The sequence below is a fragment of the Pteronotus mesoamericanus genome, unplaced genomic scaffold (assembly GCF_021234165.1).
Source record: "Pteronotus mesoamericanus isolate MK-2021 breed Mesoamerican mustached bat unplaced genomic scaffold, CSHL_Meso_final contig_169, whole genome shotgun sequence".
In the NCBI taxonomy this organism is placed as follows: domain Eukaryota; kingdom Metazoa; phylum Chordata; class Mammalia; order Chiroptera; family Mormoopidae; genus Pteronotus; species Pteronotus mesoamericanus.
The window spans coordinates 2636035-2659895 of record NW_026555068.1 but is presented as its reverse complement, the minus strand read 5'-3'; the positions used below and the strand labels follow the sequence as shown (position 1 = coordinate 2659895).

Here is a 23861-nt window from a genome sequence, read left to right as displayed (position 1 = left end):
GCCAGTGTGTGAACCAAAGGGTTGCCGGTTCAATTCCCAGACCGGGCACATGCCTGGGTTGCAGGCCAGGTCCCCATTAGGGGGGCACCTGAGAGGCAACCAAACACTGATGTTTCTCTCCCTCTCTTTCTCCCTCCCTTTCCCTCTCTCTAAAAATAAATAAATAAAATCTTTAAAAAAATAAAGCTGCTATGAACAATCTTGCGTGGGAACTTCGGCTTACTGAGGCCCTTGTTTCTGTTGGGCATATACTTAGGAGTAAAACTGCTACATCATAAAGTCAGTACGGTAGATCACTACCCTAAGAACTGCTCCCTCTCAATGAGTCACTGGCACCTCTGCCACTTTTGGATAACCCCTTTCCAGGTTGACTTTGCACTTACTCACATGACTTATTTTGATGAATAAAATGTGGTGGAAGTGATTTAGTGTAACTTTGAGCTTTCAAGAAGTCTTGAACTTTACTTCTTGTCCTTTAGAACCCTGGGATAAAAGACCCATGGAGAGGCCCATCTGTGTCAACTGAGGTCCCCACCTATGTGTGAGGCCATCTCAGATTACAAACCCTGTCAACTGCCTGCTGACCACAGATGCATAACTGAATGAGACCATCAAGAGCCAACAATCAACCCAAAGATCTTTGAGAAATAGTATATATTTGTTGCAGTGGTTTGTTAAGCAGCAACTGATCACTGATTTTTTCATAGCCCTACTGATAATCGACTATGTACAAGCAATTCAGTTGCTCCATATCATCACCAAGACTAGGTAATACCAGTATTTCTAAATTTTAGCCATTCTGGCAAGTGTGCAGTGGTATCTCATTATGGTTTTAATTTCATTTCCCTAATAAGTAACAATATTAGCACCTTCAGTTGCTTTGTTACTATATGGATATCCTCTTTGGTGAAGCTCCTGTTCAAGTGTTTTGCCTGTTTTTAACTTTTTTTTTTTAATTTGAGAGAGACAGAGACATTGATTTGTTGTTCCCCTTATTTATGCATTCATTGATTGATTTTTGTGTGTGTCCTGACCAGAGTTCAAACCTGCAACCTTGGCGTATCGGGAAGACACACTAACCAACTAAGCTACCCGGCCAGAGCTTGACTCATTTTTTATTGAACTTTTTCTTGCTGATTTGTAGGATTTTTTTTTTTTTTTTTGTATTCTAGACACATCTATGTAGTATGCGTAACTTCTCCCAGTGTACCATGTGCCTTTTTACTCTCTTAATATTAGTGTTTTTGATTAACAGTTCTTAATTTTTGACTCCTAATAAAACACTTTCCCCCCCCTATGAATTTATGTCCCATGAAAGAAATCTTTGTCTACTCCAAAGTCCACATCCCAAGATTTAACCTCACTGTATCCTTTTTATCTTACAATGTTTATAACTAAATGAGTGTCTAAATATACCAATTCCATCCACACTTATGACTTACTTGATATTAAATAATTTAAAGAATTATAGAGCACTGTAATGTGAATATAAGCCAACTTAATATTCCACTGAAATGTAAATTAATATGCTATACCCTGCATTAAAAAATATTAAGGCTGGAGCACTTTATTTATTAGTAAAATATCTCCAAGATTTTTCCATAATGCAATTAAATTATTTTTTGTATATCACAATGTTCTGCCTATGTTCTATAATAGTATTTTGCGTATTGCAAATACCCAACTTTAAACTGAATAGTTAATGAGTCATTAATTCTCATAGCATTGTTCCAACAAAATAAACGCAGTTTCTTGATATTAATCTGGCTAGAATGCTTAAAAAGATAAACTTAGGACCTTAACACAAAAATTTGAGAAACCTAAATAGAGATATAAAGCAATCTAAAAATAGAATATAGTATTAATGAGAATTATAATCTTACCAATATAAGCTTCAGAATCACCAATGTACATTTCAATGCAATGACCAAGCATTGTAACAGAAAATGTATCATCTCGCCTAAGACCAAGGGCCTGCCAGAAAAGATTCAGCAGAAAAGATGGTTATTACAAGAAAATGTATTTACTTCTTTTTTGTTTCAAAAGATTCCTCCTCAACTCAATTCAATATACTCCATGGAATCTAAGGTGCAAAGAGGGAGGCTGTTATTGGGGATACAGCTGAAACAAGAAAAGCCATGAATTAATGACTGTGGAAGTTGTGTGATGGGTACATGGAGGGTCATTACACTATTCTATTCTAATTTTTATATTTAAAACCCCCCTCCTCCAGAAAGATTTTAAAAACTCTCTCCATATAGATAGAACCCTCCAACCCTCTGTGTTATTTAAATCACAGAAAAATAATTATGTAACATTCAAATATACATATTTGAAAATCACGCAAACAAGAAAACTTGCTTAGTCCCCGCTTCTGAGAGCGCAGTATTCTGGTCATTACAGTGGCACCTTCAGGACATCATCTCAACTGAAAATCTTTAACCAACCCTTTAAAATCAGTTATAAATCTATCCCTCATGAATTTATCTTTGAAATACTACATTTTCTCATTCTTTAAATAGGATTATTTCACCAATTCTAAGACCCACATTTTTTCAAATTCTAGCTTTCCTGAACGTGGGATTTGCTACACCTGCTGTTTCTCACTACTGTTGCTGACTGGCCACAGCTGTGAGGAGGGTGTCCTGTGACAGCAGCACAGACTCGGTGGCCACGCTAATGGCACAGACCAGGCTACAAATCATGTGAGAGAGCCACAGAAGGTTCATGATTTGTGGTTGCTGTCTAAAAACTTTCTGTTGACACTTTCTGGCAGCATAACATTTGCAGAGCCAATGTCTTTGGCTAGAAGGAACCTGAGTCAACAACAGGTTGTGCTGGCCCCAGGACACCACTTTGGGAAAACCAAGGTATTGATCACCTGGTACCAAAGTGATTTAGAAGAACAAAACTCTGAATGTGAAGAACTGAATATCTTAACTATTGATTTCACTTGTATATTTTTATGAAGGTACTAGTGTGATTGCTGATATCTTTCCTAATATTTCCAATGCAGCATGTTTTTCTAAGGACAAAAAAGTAAGTTAAAGGAAAGAATTATGTTAAAATTTAAGTGACAGTGGTTTTCCTTGTTTGTTTGTTTTCTGTGGTCATCTTGCTTATTGATGGTGTCTTACATTTGATGAAATATAGCATATGGATCAGGGAGAGATTCTTTCCTTGTAATAAATGCAGATTGTTTTGTTCATCTATGAAAGTGATCTAAGGGAACTATAAGTCATAAATAAAGACACTAGAATTCCCAAAAGGCTCTCACTGTGCAACATGAATTTCTGTACTCCCTGCCTAGACTAACGCCCAACTCAGACCGGGCTGACAGACATCACTGGACACTGCTATGTCTTACTGCGCACATAAAACGAGTCTCACGTTTGTTTCTAATTTGATCAATATTGCACAGCATGCACATGGTTTTCTCTGCAAAGAGAACAATAAAATACAAGGTTGCCTAATGAATTTTAAAATTGTAAAGTAACAAAACATTGCCTGGAAAAGATCAGGGTGTTTTTTTTTTTTAATTACAGTGGCAAATGTCAACCAGATTTAAAGTTAGGTACAAACAGCAGACGTACTGTATGGAAATAGTCCACAGCATTTTCAAAGTTGCCCATCAGACTATGGATATACCCTATGGCAGAATAGGTGGATGCATTTTGTGGAATTAACACCAATGCCTGACGGTGATAATCCAATGCCTCAGCATACTTTCTGTGAGAGAAGAGAGAGAAGGGATCGGGTGAGGGGGAGGGAGAGAGAACGGGAGAGAGAGAGAAAACAATTAGTGGGTACAGTAACAGTACTAAATTCCAAAGTTTAAAAAGAGTATTTAAAACATCAACTTTATCCTATATCAGAATAACATTCTAGACTGGCAACAGTACTTCATATTCACTTTTGTGTATCTTAATATATCTTAACACCTCCTTGACAGGTACTTCCCTGCCTTGCTCACTGGGCCAGCTGAGGGTACTCCTGCAGGGATATCAGCTGCATTCCTTTGGATGCTTAGCAGGAGATTGGAACTGGAACCTAACACTTGACTCTTGGGCCTGTGCTCTATCTATCACATGGCAAGGCCTCTTTATGTCAAGGAAGTCAAACCTCTCACAGCAGGGGTGATGAAAAACAACTAAAGAGTTTGCTTTAAGGTCCAAAGGAGTTACTTGGAACAGCATTTCCCAAAGTTCTCTGGAATACTTTCCTTGAAAAATCTTTTGTGAAAAAAAGGTTTTGTGCTTAATAAAGTTTGGAATATGCTGTAGCTCATATGCCTGCTAAAAACTTCAAGGAATCCAGAAATAGAAAAGCCTGTTAAAAACTTTGAGTAACCTGGAGTTTACCGAACTCACTCACCCAAAGAATCTATTTTTCAACTGCCATCTGTTTCTCATACCACAAAAGTGTTATCAAGAGGAAAACAGTGAGTTAAAATATAGATTGGGTTTTAATTAGATCCTACTGTTCTAATTCTTCTAAATTAATTTCAAACACTAAATTTTTTTCCAACTAAAAAAAAATAAGTTACTATAATCCTCAATATATTACTAAAAAATTATACCAACAAAAATAATACTAACTATTTTAATGCTTGTTCTATCTGAGCAGCCAAATACAAGAGAGATGGAGGGTCTCATAAAGTAAAAATATGGAAAAGGTTACACAAAATTAAGTAAACTTTTAGTTACAAAGAATATTTCTGAAAATGCTCTATTTCACTTACTTCAGTTTTCTGCAAACATGTCCCAAGTTGTTCAACAAAGGCTCCCATTTGTCAACAGTTACCTGAAACACAGCAACATCAAACCCGTGAATCCAGACGTAATTTTTCAGCTTGGCTTGTTTGCACTGCATTATTTCACATATCTGTGCAAACTTGACTCTGCTGAAGCTTGCACAGCACTAAGCAGGAGTGTTTGTTGGTTCTTCCATCTTTCTTTACTACTAATGAGACTTCTTGAGGACATTATTTTATTAGCACAATTTCGTCAAAGAGTGCATCTACGTTGAAGTTCAAATTCTGTTTGTCTATGGCCCAGAGTTTTTATTCTACCTACTAAATATTTCTGCTTAGAGATCTCACAGGCACTTCGAATTCACCATGCCACAGGCTAAACTCATCTTCTCTCTCCTGCCACCCGCTCCCTAACCTCTCCTCCTCCTGTCATCAGTACACGGCACCCATGTCATCCCTGACACCTCCAGGAATCACCAAGGCTTGTTTATCAGCTTCCCTGGTAAAACTACAACTGCCCATTAACAAGTCTTGTCTAGGCCCCAATCCAACTGGTCTGACCATTCTGATCTTCTTAAACCCTTTGTTGTTCTGCTCCTTCAGGGTAAGGTGCAGACTTTAAGATCACCTTCAAGGCCCTTAAAAGCTCCTGCTCCATTTCATGACATTCTCTGAACCCAAAATCCAAGCCATACTGAACAGCTCCAACTTTGCACACACCATTCCCTATAGCTAAAATATCCTTTCCCTCACTTCTGCCTGGTTAACATCAATCATTCTTTAGGGCTGTGGTTCATGATGCTGTATCCAGACCTTCTTGAACCACTCCCAAGTCTGGGTTAGCTGCCCCTCGATGTGGGTTCCTTTACTTCCTCAATTACAGCCCTTTTTGTACACTATATTATTGCCAATTTATGTATCTGCATTCCTTGACAGATCTGAGGGCAGGAAATATCAAACCAATTCCCTACTGACTCCCAATGCCTAGCTCAGAGATCAGGACACAGCCAACATGCATTAAATAATTCTTAACTAAATGAATAAGCAGACCTGAGCTACACTGTCTAACTCTCCTGAGCCCGGCTCTGGGAGGCACAGCCCAGGTGAAAAACAAACCCTTTATGATTTTTAGGCATGACTGCTTTCCCATGGTTATTTTGACATTTTCTGCAGTTAATAACTAAAGCCAAACAGTATTTTCCCCTATTCATATAACTTTTTAATGGACATTCTGACAGTTTAATAGCATTGTGCTTTTATACTTAAAATCATTACTTTAAATTTCTATATGATACTCAAAGCACCTTCTGATCATCAAAGAATAGTTTCAATTTTAAGTGTCATTTATGACAGTGCATGTCAAGCTTTTCTGTGCATGAGAATCACATGGGGATCTGGCTAAAACTGCAGATATTGATTCAGGAGATCTGAGATTCTGCCCTTCTAAAGAGCTCCCAGGTAATGCTGATGCGGCTGGTCCAGTTTGAGTGGCAAGGTCCTACGGTAAATTGGCAAGGTGCTAAGTAGCAGCCCTTCATTAACAAAAACACATGTATTACCCAAACCACCCAAGACTGAGCTGTAAAAGAACCTGTTTATACACATACATGTGCAAGCACACAGAAATATAGTGTTTTTAACTTCATATGGCAAGTAAGAAGAGACCAAAATAAGCAAAGCTGTGTCTAAAGGGAAAGGCAAAATGCCACCTGGAAGGAAGCCCAAGGGAGCTGTGTCTGTCTCAGTAAAGAAGAACTACAGCCAAAGAAAATGTGGGCTGTGCGCAAATATGCCTACACAGAAACAGAATGTAACTGGTAAGTGATAATCAGAACAGAATAAAACCAAATAGGTATAAATAAGAATCAGGAACCAAAAGAGTAGCAACATGCAAATCCTTTACCTACAGAAGTTTATAATATCTATAACTATTATGATTTTAAAATAATATAGTGCATATATATCCATGCTAGCTGGAAGTGTAATTCATAAGTACAAAATCATGGGGTACATCTTTCATATGATAAAACCTAGCAAATTTTCCAAACACTGAACAGTTTAAATATATACTAAGTACAAGGTAAAGAAAAACAATAGGTCTAAATTTGAATGACACATCGCCCTATTTCAGCAAACGGGGTGTCAGCTGCTATATCTGCCCATTAATCAAAGGGGAGGCCCCTTGGGGTGCTACAGAAGGGCGTACTATGTTACATGCTACAGTACTCATCAGTTTCCACTAACCCATCACTCACTCCCCGTATCAAATATATTTTGATTATTCCCATATATCAAAACTATAGCCTCTTAAGAAGCAAACAGCCAATATCTGCTCTCTTCTCAACTAGAAACAAACTTATTTTGTACCACGTGGCAAAAGATTTAAGTGCCTGACATTGTTATGATAAATATTAGGTTACTTTTTTTTAAGCAAGACAGCTTGTCTGTACTATTTTCCTCATTCAATAGTAAACATATTTAGGAGTATGTGTGTATTTACAGATATTACATAAAATACCTCATTCCCAATTGCTTTAATTTTTTCCAAAGCATCGAGAAACCATTTTTCTGCTGTTTTCCATCTAAAATAGAAGGAAAAAAGATTGCAGGTTGATCCAAGTTAGGAACTAGAAACATTTTAAGAAAAATTTGAATATCTCTTTCTAGTAATATGAAAAAGAAGTGAGGTAAACCTCTGTAGATAGCTTATTACAATTCAACTTTTAAGTCGGATGATCAATGATCAGTTTATGGCACTAATATCACAGAAGTTCAAGATTTTAGGCGATATAGTCAATTCTGGTTATTCTCAGTAACTATGTTCTATACTGCTATGTAACACTGCTTTAGTGTACACAGTGACTATATACTGAACCACTGCTCCCAGTGAACATACAGGGCTTAGGTTCCTATTATCCCTGCTCATATTCTTCATCACCTACCTGTTCAACCCATAATCTGCTTTATAGCAACTTGTGTTTAGTGGTGCCTAATTTAACATATATTGTTGATTCATTAACACTGAACACAAGGCACTGTAATTCATGCCTTAACAAAGTTTATCTCACAAACTTTCTCTGGACATAACATAGCCTTCTTGTGCTGAGAAACAGTAGACAGCATTTCAGCTCTGCACTGGGGGTCCCTTTTAAACAGTGAACTTATCAGTAAAAAGCATAAAAATGTGGCACAAAATAGAATGTAAAACAGAACATGTTTACAGTAGGAAAGTAAAAATAAAAAGGCAGAACATCATTTGTTTGACCTAAGCTGGGACACAGCCACATGTCTGCATATGGGAAAGCACCCTGATTGACTTTGGGGTTAAAAATAACTTAACTGTATATTAAATTATTACTATACATTATTTTAAGAGCTCCAAACTTTCTTTTATAAATACTAGATAACCCAGCTTTTAGAATACACACACATGCCACAACAAACCACTACAGCAGTACTAACTTACTGTTTTAAATTCATGTGTAATTTAGCACAAAGGGCTACAGATATTTTTCTCTTTAAGTATGACATTGCATTACTTATTCTTTAAACATCCAAGACTACAGCAGTAGCAGCTCAATTGACCAGGAAACTCAGATTAGGCCATTATAATTAGTTTAATTTTTGGATTAACTGGTAACTAAACAGAAAACATTTTCATTTCAAAATTGTCAAAAATCTTTCTCAAATGCATGAATCCAACTCCTAATCAACAAGGGGGTAGGTGACTGAGCATTCTGCAGTACCCCGAGCCAACCTGTGGGGCTTGGTGACTTGGCAAGGTTAGCAACAATTGTCCAGTCTGGGAACTTAAGAGCTTGTGAGAGCCCACATCAAAGGGGACCAAAACCCAAGGTCGAGCATATTTAAAGAAATCCAAGATAACACTTTCTTTTTTTCTTTTTAATTGTCTACCTCCTTTTCCTAAAAGAGTACACATTTAAAAACAAAAATCTACTAAAGAGTAATTCTGATCAGTTAAACTCTAGTGATTGAGGTTTTATTATATTTATAAAAAGGAAGCAAGAAGGGCTTTGGGCCCGTCAGTACTTACTCTCCATTTTGAAATGCAACCACACCAACTTCATGCATAACAAAAGGATCTTCTGGGGCGATGCTTAGAGCTTGGCCAAAGAATCTTTCAGCCAATTTTGAGTTATTGGTCAATCCATATTCTAATCCAATATAGAGCATTGGCAAATGACACCTAAAAATATTGGAAAATTTCACATATTCAACACAAAAATCTTTGTAACTCAGAAGAAATTATTTTTTACTTTAAATCCTGTCTGCAAAATAATTTAAACATAGCCAAAAAACAGAGTTGCTTTTCTAAAACTTCATATACTTATATTTAATGACTGTCAAATGGGTTTTTTAGACTAAATCAGCTTCTACTTCTAGAACCTAGCAGAAACCTACCCTTTGTTTTTCATTATTCTACAGTAAAATCCAAAAATCCGGTAAAGCAGAAAAGCAGGTATATGCTGCCTGTTTGCCTCCACTATGCTAAAGGCACAGCCCCATTCTGGACCACCCTCCTCGTTCTCCTTTACAGATTCAGTACCATGAATCCTTTATGATGGTGTTTAAGTTCCACTTCCCTTTATGAAGCAGATTCTGACTTTCTAACTTAAATGGCTCTCCCTTGTGTGGACTCCCATTGTATCAGTTCCACACCAAAGCGTTCTGAATTATGTCACTTTTATTCCATTTTCATAACCTCTGAGACAGTTTTAGACACAAAGTAAGCACTATGTCAGACCAGTGATAAAATGAAAGCAAATACAATTTTTCTTTGAAGATGGATCTAAGAATGTCAATACATAATGACTGGTTGGTATGTGCTTTGGTTCTAGTCTAGAATTGTGACTTTACATTCTCATGCTCTACAGAGAGGTCACAAATAATGCTTTTTAAAAAAATTTTAGATATTGATTTGAGAGGGAAAAAGTGAGAGGGAAAGAAATATTGATTTGTTGCTCCACCCATCTATGCATTCGCAGGTTGACTCTCTTTTTTTAAGAACAGAGGCAATATTTTATTTTGTTTTGTTTTAAAGATTGTATTAAATTTATTTTCAGAGAGAGGGGAAGGGAGGGAGAAAGAGAACGAGAGAAACATCCATGTGTGAGAGAAACACCGATCCACTCCCTCTGCACACCCCCAACAAGGGAACTAGTTTGCCAGGCAGGCATGTGCTGTGACTGGGAATCAAACCAGAGACCTTATGTTTTGCAGGACAACACCCAATCCACTGAGTCACACTAGTCAGGGCCACTGGTTGACTCCTGTATTTGCGCCAACTGAGAACTGAACCTGCAACCTTGACACATCAGACAACACTCCAACCAATTTAATTAGCTACATGCAGAGCTGCTCTTAAAAGTGTTTACCTGGGAGAAGTATTTCAGAAATGGTAGAGTAAAATCCACTCCTCCATAAAGCAACAAGAGCATTGTCAAAATTATCAAAATAAAATTTTTCAGAACTTTGGAAGTTAACCCAAGACTTACAACAATGGGAGGAGTGTTTATTCTAGAAAAACAGCACAGCCCCGGCAAGAACATTTTGTGATGTTTTAACTTGTCCCATTCCCATAGCCCTTTCCCAGCTCCACACTAGCCTGGAAAATCAGCAGCCACAGATTTTATAAGATGGCGGAGAAGTAAGTGGAAACTACGCTAACCCCTCCCAGGACCCCACACTGGAACTAACCCCACACTGGAATTACAACTAAATTAAAGAAAAATCCTGAATAACCAACTGAACATTACATGTAGAGAAGCTTTGATAATCAAGGACAGACAGAAGAAACCACATCACCACCACAAGACTGGTAGTAAGTAGGGAACAGGTGCAAGAGGGCTGACTGGGCTCCAACAGGCAGCATACGAATTTCTGGAGGGGTATTTCAGTGGCCAAGGGATTCCACCTGAGAAGTGTGGGGGTCTAAATCCCAAGCTGGGCTCCCCAGCCTATAGCACCAGAGCCAGAAAAGCAACCCAAATAACATCTAGCTGTGAAAAGCAGCAGGTCTACTGTCTACCAGGGGGAGATGGCTACAGATGCAGAGAGCCTCTTAACGGGCCAACGAACAAAATCTAGTTTGCAGCCACTTACTCTGGGCTCTGGTGGGGGGAGAGCAGAGTTGACTAGATGCTTGAGGAGAGCCTGAGGCCAGTGACTCTGGGGAGAGATCTGAAGAAACAGCCCTCAGGATCCCTGTGCTGATCATTTCCCATACTACAGAAACCATCTTTCTCAGCAGAGCACTCCCCTCCTAAAGGCATGAAGCTATAGAAGCAATAGCCCCACCTACAGCAATCACACTTGCCCCACCTTATGGAGCTCAAGCCAGGCTACTGGGTACAGATGGAGGCTATCTCAGTGATTAACTATAACAAAAAAGGCAGATCACTGAGAGCTCTGAGATAGTAACACCCCTCCCTAGACCCAGTGCTGGTAAAAGACAGCTGTGGTGTGCAGCCTCATTCTTTCGGCACACACCTAGACCCAGCAGAGGGAGCCACAAGCTGTGGATTGCTGATGGCTCCTAACAGGTTGCCCAGGGCCTGCCATAGGCAGTGTCTGACATAGGTCTGCTCTAGAGACTCTGCAGATCTAACTAATACACAGAAACAAATACAAAGAAGCAGCCAAAATGGGAAAGTAAAGAAATAGGCCCCAAATGAAACAAGAGAATTCTCCAGAAGAAGAACTAAATGAAATGGAGGCAAACAATTTATGAGATACAGAGTTTAGAATAATGATTATAAGGATACTCAAGAGCATGAAAAAACATAGAGAAACAATAAAAAAAAGACCAGTCAGAAATAAAGATTGCAATATCTGAAATAAAGAATACACTGGAAAAAATAAATGGTTAAATGAAGTAGAAGATAAAAATCAGCAATTTGGAAGACAAAGTAGAAAAAAACACCAAAGCTAGCAGCAAAAAGAAAAAAAAAATTTAAAAACTGAGGAGGGCCTAGGGAACCTTTGGGATAACATGAAGCATAACAACATCTGCATCATGTGAATACCAGAAAGAGAAAAGTGGCCAAGGGATCAATAACCTATTTGAAGAAATATTGACGGAAAACCTCCCTAGAGTGGTGAAGGAAAAAGACATAGAAGTCCAGGAAGCTCAAAGAATCCCAAACAAGTAGGGCCCAAAGAGGCCTATACCAGACACATAGCAAATGGCAAGGCTTAAAGACAAGGACAAAATCCTAAAAGCCGCAAGAGAAAAGCAGGGAGTTACCTACAAGGGAACACCAAATAGACTGTCATCTAATTTCTCAACAGGACAGGACATGGGTAAACAGGACACTTCAGGCCAAAGGGATTGGCATGAAATATTCAAGGTGATGAAAAGCAAGGACCTACAACCAAGGGTACTTTACCCAGCAAGGTTATCATTTAAAACCGAAGAACAAATAAAGAGCTTCCCAGACTAGAAAAAGCTAAAGGAGTTTTAACACCAAACCAGTGCTACAACAAATGTTAAAGAGTTTGTTGTAAGCAGAAGAAGAAAAAGAAAATGAGAAAAACAGAAGAAAATAGTTTTTAAAAAAGGCAATAACTATGTATCTATCAATAATCACCTTAAATGTAAACGGCCTAAATGCTCTAACCAAAAGACATAGGGTAGCTAAATGGATAAAAAAACAAGACACATATATATGCTGTCTCCAAGAGACCCACCTCAGATTGAAAGATACACTAAGACTAAAAGTAAAGGGATGGAAAAAGATATTTCATGCAAATAGAAAAGGGAAAAAAAGCTGGAGTAACAATAATTATATTCGACAAAATACTTTAAAAACAAGGCTATAGTAAGAGACAAAAAAGGGCACTACATAATGACAAAGGGAATAACCCGACAAGAGTATATAACCCTATTACACATTGATGCACCCAACATAGGAGCGCCTGAGTATATAAAGCAAATCTTGATGGACTTAAAGGGAGAGATTGACAAAATTACAGTCACAATATGGGATTTTAATACCCCACTGATTTCAATGGATACATCTTCCAGACATAAGATCAACAAGGAGATAGCGAACTTAAACAACACAGTAGATCAAATAGATTTAATTGATCTCTTCAGAGAATTTCACCCCAAATCTGCAGAATACACATACTTTTCAAGTGCACACAGAACATTTTCTAGGAAAGACCACATATTATGACATGAAACAAAGTCTCAGTAAATTTAAGAGGACTGAAATCATGCCAAGCATCTTCTGTGACCACAATGCTATGAAACCAGAAATCAATCACAAGAAGAACAATGAAAAATGTACAAAGACACAGAAACTAAATAACATGTTATTAAACAATGAATGGGTAAACAACAAGATCAAGGAAGAAATCAAAAGATACCTTGAAACAAATGAAAATGAAAACACAACAATACAAAAATCTGTGGGACGGGGAAAAGCAATCCTAAGAGGGAAATTCATAGCATTACAGGTCTATCTCAAAAAAACAAGAAGATGATCAAATAAACAATCTAACTTTATACTTAAAGGAAGCTGGAAAAGAACAAAGTCCAAAGTGAGTAGAAGGAAGGAAACAATAAAGATCAGAGCAGAAATAAATGAAATAGAGTAAAAAATAATAATAATACAAAAGATCAATGAATCCAAGAGCTAGTTTTTTGAAAAGATAAATAAGATTGAGAAACCTTTAACCAGACTCATCAAGAGAAAAATAGAGAGGACCCAAATAAAATCAGAAATAAAGATGAGAAATAACAACTGACACCAAAGAAATACAAAGGATTGTAAGATATGAACAAGTATATGCCAATGAATTGGGCAATGTGGATGAAATGGATAAAGTCCTAGAAACATACAGCCTTCCAAAACTAAATCAGGAAGAAATCAGAATAGTCGGGTTATACTAATGAAGCTGAAGCAATAATAAAAAAAACTCCCAACAAACAAAAAGCCCTGGACTGGATAGCTTCACAGATGAATTTTACCAATCATTCTGATAGGAACTATTATCTCTCCTTCTCAAACTACTGCAAAAAATTCAGCCCTGGCTGGTGTGGCTCAGTGGAATGAGTGCCAGCCTGTGAACCGAAGGATCGCTGGTTCAGTTCCCAGTTAGGTACATGCCTGTGTTGCCAGCCAGGTCCCCAGTAGGGGGCAACCACACATTGATGTTTCTCTCCCTGTTTCTCCCTCCCTTCCCCTCTCCCTAAAAATAAATAAAATCTTTTAAAAAAATGGATCTGGCTCTGACCCAGTGATCCCACTTTTGGGAATATGTCCAAAGAAACCTAAAACACTAATTAGAGAAAACATAAGCACCCCTATGTTCATTATAGTATCACTTACAATTGCCAAGATATGTTAGCAGTCTAAGTGTCCATCAGTGGATGACTGGATAAAACAACTGTTGGACATTTATACAATGGAATGCTACTCAGCCGTAAAAAAAAAAGAAGAAGAAGAAGAAGAAAATTTTACCCTTTGCAACACTATGTATGGACCTGGAGAACATTACGTTAAGTGAAATAAGCCAGTCAGAAAAAGACAAATACCGTATGATTCCACTCATAGTGGACTCTAATGAACAAACTGAGCTAACAAGCAAAACAGAGACAGACTCATAGATGGAGAGCAGGATAACAGCAAAGGGGGAGTAGAGGTTTGGGGGTTGAGGTATACAGCAAAAAAGAAAAGGGACTCATGCACATGGACAACAGTGTGGTAATTGCAGGGGAGGAGTATATAAGGGGGCTAAATGATTCCTGTAAGTAGAGGTGTCCAAGCTAACTGAAGGACTCGGAAGGAAGAGCTCGTGTATCCCAGACAGCTCTCAAGGGAAGGCTGTAATGACCCCAAGGTCATAGACAACAAGGAACCTAGATTATCCAGAGTTGAAGGCCTAATTGGACTAAATTTTGGCAACTCATACTGAACTGCCAGACAGAGAATCAAGTTAATTTTAGCATTTGCAAAATGATGTTGGTTTGGTGGTAGGAATTCTAAATCTTTGCTGTTTGCCTAAACTTGCCCAAACAGAGTTATCACAGAATGAAGATTTAAGTCATAATAGTTCCCATTTCCTTAATTAAAATGAAGTGACCATTTCTGGGAAGGTGGAAGTAGTGGTGTTTGTGTTTAATTAAATTTAATTTAAATATAAAAAAAATTAGTGGGGAAAAATACAATAAAAAAGAAAATCAGCAGCCCAGCACCACTGGATATCCTGAGACACCCAAGAGTGAATACGTCTCTATTTGACGTATCTGGCAAATCCCCATTCATACTTTGATTTTCCTTTACCTTACTCACAGCTCACGTAGTGAGATAAGCTCTTTCCCCAGTGCATTTGTTGAAAACAATCAGTGGTAACTGTTTAATACCAACCTGAGGTAGCTATACCACTTCAGACAGACAAGGGGCTGGCCAAAAACTATAAAGAATATCTGGGAATGAGATGTCTGTAGGGGAACATACTGAGATATGTGTTTGATTTATAGCCAGTCAGTCAGAAGTACCAAAGGTCTGGGACTTGTGGTTGGCATCTGAAGTGGGGAGGGGCAGTCTGCAATATCTTCAGTTAGTCAGTTGAGAAATGAATTGACTTGTAGGATCCAGTTGGTGTCTGGAGAATCAGAAGATTGATTGTTGGTGTTGGAAAGCACCCTAGTTGGTATTAATCCAAACTAGATTCTTTAAAATGTTAATTATAATCTTTTTTCTTTTTTTTCCTCCTCGTTATTCCCCTCCACCCTGCACCATCCCTCCCCCCAGTATCCCTTCTCCCTTAGTTCATGTCCGTGGGTCGTACATATAAGTTCTTTGGCATCTCAATTTCCTATACTATTCCTGACCTCCCCCTGCCTATTTTGTACCTACTATTTATGCTGTTTATTCCCTGTACCTTCCCCCCATTCTTCCCCCTCCCCTTCCCTTCTGATCTCCATTCCTATGATTGTGTTTCTATTCTAGTCGTTTGCTTAGTTTGTTTTTGTTTTTAGGTTCAGTTGTTGATAGTTGTGAGTTTGTCATCATTTTACTGTTATTTTTTATCTTTTTCTTAAATAAGCCCTTTAACATTTCATATAATAAGGGCTTGGTAATGGTGAACTCTTTAACTTTATGTTATCTGGGAAGCACTTTATCTGCCCTTCCATTCTAATGGATAGCTTTGCTTGATAGAGGAATCTTGTAGCTGGATGTAGGTCCTTGCTTTTCATCACTTTGAATACTTCTTTCCAGCCCCTTCTTTCCTGCAGGGTTTCTTTTGAGAAATCAGCTGATAGTCTTATGGGAACTCCTTTGCAGGTAACTTTCTTCTCTTGCTGCTTTTAAGATTCTCCTCTTATCTTTAATCTTGGGTAATACAATGATGATGTGCCTTGGTGTGTGCTTCCTTGGGTCCAACTTCTGTGGGACTCTCTGAGCTTCCTGGATCTCCTGGAAATCTATTTCCCTCACCAGATTGGGGAAGTTCTCCTTCATTATTTTTTCAAGTAAGTTTTCAATTTCTTGCTCTTCCTCTTCTCTTTCTGGCACCACTATGATTTGGATACTGGAACATTTAAAGTTATCACAGACGTTCCTAAGCTTCCCCTCATTTTCTTGAATTCTTGTTTCGTCATTCTGTTCTAGTTGAATGTTTACCTCTTCCTTCTGCTCCCAATCATTGATTTGAGTCCTTCCCTTTGGTTTCCTTCCCTTTACTGTTGGTTCCCTGTATATTTTTCATTTCACTTTGTGTGGCTTTCACTTTTTCCTCCATTTTGCGACCATATTCAACCAATTCAGTGAGCATCCAGATTACCAGTGTTTTGAATTGTGCATCTGATAGGTTAGTTATTTGTTCATCGCTTAATTCTGTTTTGTGGGCTTTGATCTGTTCTTTCATATGGGCATTTCTTTGTCTCAGTGTGCCTGTTACGTTGGGAAGGGCAGAGCCTTAGGTGTTCGCCAGGGAGGGGCAACCCAGGTCACTGAGTTGTGAAGCTGTATGTTGGGGAGGGATCCAAGAGGGAACAATGCCACTTGCTTGTCTCTCAGAAGCTTTCAGTCACTTCCCCTGCCATCCAGTTGGGCCCTTCTAGTGCTGATTCCCACGTGGGTGGGTTTGTGTACGTTCTAGGACCCCGTGGATCTCTCCAATGGACTCTCCTGTGAGGCTAGGAGTTTCTCCTGCCGCTGCAACCCCCACAGATTTTTACACCCAGACGTTTTGAGACGTTCTTTTCCCACACTAGAACCCTGGACTGCATGGTCTGTCTTGCTCCCCAGCTGTTCTTCACAGTTTATCTGCATGCAAATGTGGGACCTTCCAGTTCTCCAGCTGCTGCCTCAGCCACCTGGTCCTCCAGCCACCGCCTTGCTGCGCATCGTCTCCACCCCAGATGCCCGTCTCCACCCCTCCTTCTGGTCTGGATGAATGTTTCTTCTTTAGCTCCTTGGTTGTCTGACTTCCATACAGTTTGATTTTCTGGCAGTTCTGGTTACTTTTTGTTTTTAAATTTGTTGTTGCCCTTCTTTTGGTTGTGCAAGGAGGCAAAGCGTACCTTCCTATGCCTCCATCTTGGCTGGAAGTCTAAAATGTTAATTATAATCTCAAAGATAATCTCATACACACACACACACACACACACACACACACACACGCCCCCTAAAAAATATACTACATGGAAAAAACCATGGAATTAAAAGGGTACATTACAAAATATCTAACACAAAAGAAGGCAAAAGCGAAGAACAGAAGAAAAAAAGACAAGACATTAAAAAAATAGCAAAATGGTAAACAAATCCAATCTTATTGGTAGTTATATCATACATAAATGGATAAAACTCCATCAAGACAAATTTGCAAAATAGATAATAAAAACCACAATCCAAGTATATGTTGCTCACGAGAGACAAAATTTATGTTCAAAGATACAAACAAGGTAAAAGGAAGAAGATGCAAAGAAATATACCATGCAAACAGTAACAAAGGAGAGCTGACGTGACTATACTAACATCAAAATAGACTTAAAACAAAATTTGTTAATAGAGACAATGGAGTACATTTTAATAATGATAAAAAGCTCAATGCATCAAAGTTCTAACAAAGACCCAATAAACATGGAGCAAAAACTGCAAGAATTGGAGGGGGAAATATACAATTCCTTGCAATGCTGGACAGAATAATGAAGCAGACAATCAACATGGAAGCTGAAGATCTGAACAACACTATAACCCAATCAGACCTAAGGGATAGCTACAGAACACTGCACCCAACAACGACAAAAGTTTCAAGTGCACCTAAAACATTCTCTAGGTGTTAGGTCATGACACAAGCCTCAATAAATTTAAAAGGAATGAAATCACATAAAGTATGTTCTCCAACCACAATGAAATTAAATTAGAAATCACAACAGAAGGAAACTTAAGAAATTTGCAAATATGTGGAAATTAAACACCACACCCTTAAATAACTAATGGCTCAAAGAAGAAATTATAAAGGAAATTTTAAAATATTCACACAATTTACCTAAGCTCAGGGCAAGTTAAGAAAATGCAAAGCTGTTCTGATAGGGAAGTAAAACTGAAAGGAATGTTTACCTTGCTTGATAAGCTGACTTGGAAATTTAATTAAATAAAGATTGGGAACACTTTAAGTATTAATCATGTCATTAGTTATCATTAGTTTTTATTGGTAGCTAGCAAGTAACAACTCAGCAGGACCTAGCATGTGCTGGTAAGAAACAACTCCCAATAAATTACTGAGATATTTTTTTCTCACAGTGTAACATATTGATAGATTAGGGGTATATGCAGACACTGGAGCCCAGCTTCAGCAAAGCATAGGAAAAGGACTCACTTATCTTGGTGGGTAGGATGGAGCAACTTGGACTAGGTATCAGGCCCATTTAGGTGGATCAATAAATAACAATTTTAACCTGAGGGATTATTTCTAGTAATAAATTAGTATTATGGACTGAATATACATGTTCCTCCCAAAATTCATACATTAAGACCAAACCTCCCCAATGTGACTGCACTTGGAGATCCTGTGAGGAAATAATAAAGGTTAAATAAGATCATAATGCTGGCATCCTTACAAAAGGAAAAGACACCAAAGCTCTCTCCACTATGTCAAAGTATAGTGAGATGGTGACCATCTACAAATTAGGAAAAGAACTCTTACAAGCACTTTGCCCTTATATTTCCCAGCCTCCAGAACTGTGAGAAAATAAATTTCTGCTGTTTAGATCACCCAGTCTATGATATATTGTTTTGACAGCCTGAGCAAACTAATACGATTAGGGAGCTATATCTTTTACACTTTTTTTTATGAATGACTACTTAAAAAGTCATGTATTAAATTTAATGTAATTTAAAAAACAAAACAAAACTGAGATCATAAATAGTTCTGATACAGAACTGGATGCCAAATGAACCTGATAGCCTGAAAAGGAAAATCAAACCTAACAAGATGAAATTCAACACAGATAAATGTGTGATCCTACTCCTGAAAGCTACAAGCAAACAAATTAAGATAGCTAACTTTTACTGAGTGCTCTCTACAGGGCAGACATTGTTCAAAGTCTTTAACTGGTGTTATCTCAAGTACTCCTCACTGTAAATGTAAGAGTAAATACTGCTATTAGTCCTATTTTTCAAGAGGGTACATAATTTGCCAAGACCCCCAAGCAGTCTGACTCCAGAGCAGTCCTCTGAACTACTGCACTCCCATTACCTCCACAGAGATGGAAGCAGCAGTCAGTGGCAGCAGCCCCCCAGAAAGAACACTGCAAAGTGTAACTAATGCTGAGTCCAAAGAGTCAGGAGAAATAACAGCAACCCTCTTTCTCCAAAGGAGTATACTTATTTAGTGACCCTAACTCATGTGGTTTTTTTGTAAGATTTTATTTATTTATTTTTAGAGAGAGGGGAAGGGAAGGAGAAAGAGGGAGAGAAATATCAACGCGTGGTTGCCTCTAGTGTGCCCCCTACTGGGGATCTGGCCCACAACCCAGGCATGAGCCCTGACTGGGAATTGAACTGGCGACCCTTTGGTTCTCAGGCCGGCACCCATTCCACTGAGCCACATAGCCAGGGCTCATGTAAAGTTTTATGTAATTTCACAACTCTTAAGAAGCTCTCAAAATAAAATAAACTTAATATTTTTATCAATCTAGAACATTGGCAGATACAGTCCTGTACTACCATTAAGCCACATCAAATACCTCTGGACATAAACATCATATAAATAATTTTACTTATGAATTACTTTCGCTCTTAGATGAGCATGTGAAAGAGAGCTTCCATCCTCATTTGTTCTCTTAGCCTAATTTCCTAGTTCCCTTGTGTAGTGGTTAAGATAAACTGCAAGGCAAAAATCACTATACCAGTTCTTTCTCACTAAATTTCCCTAGCTATTTGATAATCATAAGCTAGTAACAACATACAAGTAAGATATTTTTCTTTAGTTTAACCAACCAAACGACAGCAATAATAATAATACGAATTTCATTTTGTTAGCCAAAAAAAAAAACCCAAAAAACCCTTTTACGGAGTTTAACCAGTTTACTCTGCCGTACCCTTTCATGAGCTGTGCTGCTGTGAAGTAAGCAGCCATCGCCTGGTCATGTTCACTCTCAACCGCAAATGAATGGCCGTACGCTATCCACGCAGGCCCGTAGGTCTTCTCAAGCGTTGTGGCTTTACTAAAAAAAGAAATTTCATTCAATTAATAGTTAATCTTAAATTATTAATTTTATGTAAGCTGATGGTTTTGAACACATTAAAATTAAATAAATGAGCTGTCAATATATTAAACAATTGTGTTAACTAATATAATATTTGTGTTAATTCATTTGAAATAAAAAGAATATTTAATGGTATAAGCAAAATGTCAAGATATTTTAGGAGAGCTCCACAACTTTTTAGGCACTTTAGTTCAACCCGTTAGCATTCCGTATAGAATTTACAAATTTTACTTTAGTCCAGGAGCTTCATTTCACAACTTAGTAGGTAAATGGTGGTAGCAGCAACCATTTAGGGCCTGTTTTGTGCCAGGCACCATGTTAGATGCCTTATATGCACTATCTAATCCTAATAACTTGCAAGATAAATTATTATTTATATTTTAAAGATAAGTATACTGAGGCTGGAAAGACTGACATCCTACAAAACGTGGTGAGAGATTCGCTCTGGTTCCATGAACGGGACTACATAGGCTGAAGTAGTCAGTCTTCAATCAGTGGCCCGCCGGTGACCCGCAACAGAAAATAAAGACAACATGGAAAATATAAAGGGTGAAATTCACACTTCCTAGGATTTTATTTTCTAAGTTTTCTTTCACCCAAATGTTCCCTGTTCCACCTGGAATCCATCAGTGAATAAGCATACTAACTCAAAGAAACACAGCTCAAAAAACAATTAAAACACACATCATCTTCCTTCTCCAGGAAAAGCACAAACTAGGTTTTGTAAAATGCTTAACACAACTAACCAGAGACTCTACCTATTTTCTTCCCATGTGGGATCCTTTTGTCATCTTATCAATTTTCCTAACAACCCTGGTATACAAATATTATGTAATTCCCATTTTTAGAAAAAATTATAGAGAAATTAACTTTCCCAAGAAATTATAGCTAGTAAAAGTAAGCAGCAAAACTTGGATTGGAATTCAAGTTTGTGTTCAAAGTTGATGCACTTTCCTTTAGACTCATTTTCTATTTTGTTCACATGGAGTAAATCACAAGTATTATTATATTTTAAATCTTTAGTAATTAATTCTTCACATATTGACATTTTCCTATACTTGAATAACTGAACAATACTGGTTAAGTAGCTTGATTGGGCTGCACTGAATTCCTTAAACCAAAACCACAGCAGATCCTTGTATAAGCTAGTTCACTATGTCAAGAATTCTATTTTACAGTCACATTTAATGACCCTAATCTCATATAAAGTTTTATCTAAATTTCACCACTATTAACAAAAGAAGTCCTAAAAGTAAGCAGTTAATAGCATCTCTATAAATAAAAGAACCTTTCAAACTATATTGTTCTTTATAATTTCATATTACTCATTTATAAATAAAAACTTAAATGTAACTGCCTTGAGAACAAGGTCTACACCACTGATTATCTTTCTCTTCTTCATGACATCTCATAAAAAGCAAGGTGCATAACTGATGCAGCTGAACTGAATCTGCCAAATAAAACATGTGTTCTTTTACACTGCTTTTAAAAAACTATTTATTGCATTAAAGCAGATGAGCAAGAAATCTCTTCCTACAGGTTCACTAGAGAGTGAGGAAGACAATAAATTCATACCTGAGATATCTTCTGGCATGTTCATTCTTATGACCAACCATGAGATAATAGCATCCCACTGCAAACCAAGACACCTACAAAGTTCAAAATTTACTATGACCAAAGATCTGAACTTTGAGTTAATAATATCTAACAAATTAGGCCAGAGGGTAGACTAGGTGTTTCATCCCACATTCTAGTTCAAGTTAAAAACTTCTCTGAGACAGGCGGTCTACTATGGGTTCTAGATGAAAGGACAACCAAATCTCTACAGCATTTCCTCAAGGTGCCTACACCCACTTCCCTACAGCACTGAACGCAAGACCAAGCTCCTGAACACATCCTATTTCAAATCCAGCCTAAATCCTGGCCTCCCACGTGCACTGTGAGTCTTCCCTGGCTTGACCCTGATTCTGCCAGGTTCTACGTCACTAGCTGTTGTCCCTTGCACTAGTTTCACCTCTTTAAAAATTATTTTCACACTGCTCTAGGGTGTAGATTCTCACATGAAACTCAGACTCTGATTCCTGATTTCTGTCTTTAAGGACACAGTTTCTGATTCCATTTTCAATTTCTAGGTCTTAGTTCTGATCCATGGAAGTTTGGAAATATCAGTGCACAAACCAGTAAGTTACCTTATATATGCAATGTGAGAAAGCTACCAAGCAATTATTAGCATTACTTATAAGAAGTGGGAATGTGAGTTTGACTTTCAGTATTTCATTTTTCTGTATATTAAGTATTTTTAACAATAAGTATATAGAATTTCTATAATCAGAAAAAAATGAAAAATTTTAAGTTATGTTTCAATACACTAAAAAATACCTTCATGAACGAGAAAGTTAATGCTGCTTCTAATTATCATAAGCACTAGGAGATTCTGCTCCAACACCCTAAAACAGAACATATTTGCTTAAACTTAAATATAAGCTATCTAAATACTAGTTAAGCATTTTCTTTAGGTTCAAGTAAGAAAAAAGACACCGTAAGAAAAAAACAGTTTATATTTACTTACAGGGTTGCTAGGATATAAATCCACCAATTTATGAGAAAGATAGAAAAGTTCTACATTAGGAAAAAAAGAATAAAATTATTCACATGAAATGAATTTTAAGATATGACTTTCCCCCAGTTATAACTCTTCACAATCATGTAAAATGGTGTTCTCACAGCAATGATTGCATTCTTTTCTTTCTTTCTAGATACAAAATTCATTTACCTAATGAAATACAGAAACTCCAGAAGGCAGATACTGTAGCTGAATCACTCAAATCCCCCCGCTCCCAAAAATCAATTTCTTACCCAGTGCCCAACCCTGTAAATGGGCACAGAGCACTTGCTGAGTGACTGGAGATAAAGCACTTTACGGTTCTTAGGAGATTATTTCTAAGCACCTCACGTATCTTAAAAACTCATGTCTTTTACTCCAGGGGCCTATATGGACCATCACAGTCACCCACAACAATTCGATTGACCAAACTCTCAAGTTTATCAAGTCAGCCAGATGATTTCCTCTTAAGTACTGTGTGAGTCCTAGGCATGTGACTACATGCAGGCTCAAATTCATTAGACCAAGGCAGCTGGAAACTCTGAATCTCCAACAAGCTGCCAGGAGAGATGATGCTGCTGGTCATGGACCACACTCTGAACAGCAGAGCTCTGCATCTGGAGTAGTGGCAGGCTTTTTTTCCATTTGACAGAACTCACTATACAGTTTTAAAGATTTAAGGGTGAATACGGTCCAAACACAACTGTTTCTAAAATGTTAAAATATAGAAAACATGAGCAAAAAATTTGCCCCCTTCC

General features: G+C 37.7%; 1 protein-coding gene across 1 annotated transcript in view; it reads right to left on the bottom strand.

Annotated features, from left to right (window-relative positions):
* Nucleotides 1-23861, bottom strand: part of CDC16 (cell division cycle 16) — a 36909-nt gene that overhangs the window by 2326 nt on the left and 10722 nt on the right. Inside the window, exons 10-17 of the mRNA XM_054565901.1 lie at nucleotides 23071-23120; nucleotides 22077-22150; nucleotides 20334-20459; nucleotides 8808-8960; nucleotides 7272-7335; nucleotides 4742-4803; nucleotides 3594-3729; nucleotides 1884-1974 (exon numbers count right to left, since the gene is read on the bottom strand). Coding sequence (XP_054421876.1) covers nucleotides 1884-1974; nucleotides 3594-3729; nucleotides 4742-4803; nucleotides 7272-7335; nucleotides 8808-8960; nucleotides 20334-20459; nucleotides 22077-22150; nucleotides 23071-23120 — 756 coding nt within the window. The remainder of the gene's footprint in view (nucleotides 1-1883; nucleotides 1975-3593; nucleotides 3730-4741; nucleotides 4804-7271; nucleotides 7336-8807; nucleotides 8961-20333; nucleotides 20460-22076; nucleotides 22151-23070; nucleotides 23121-23861) is intronic.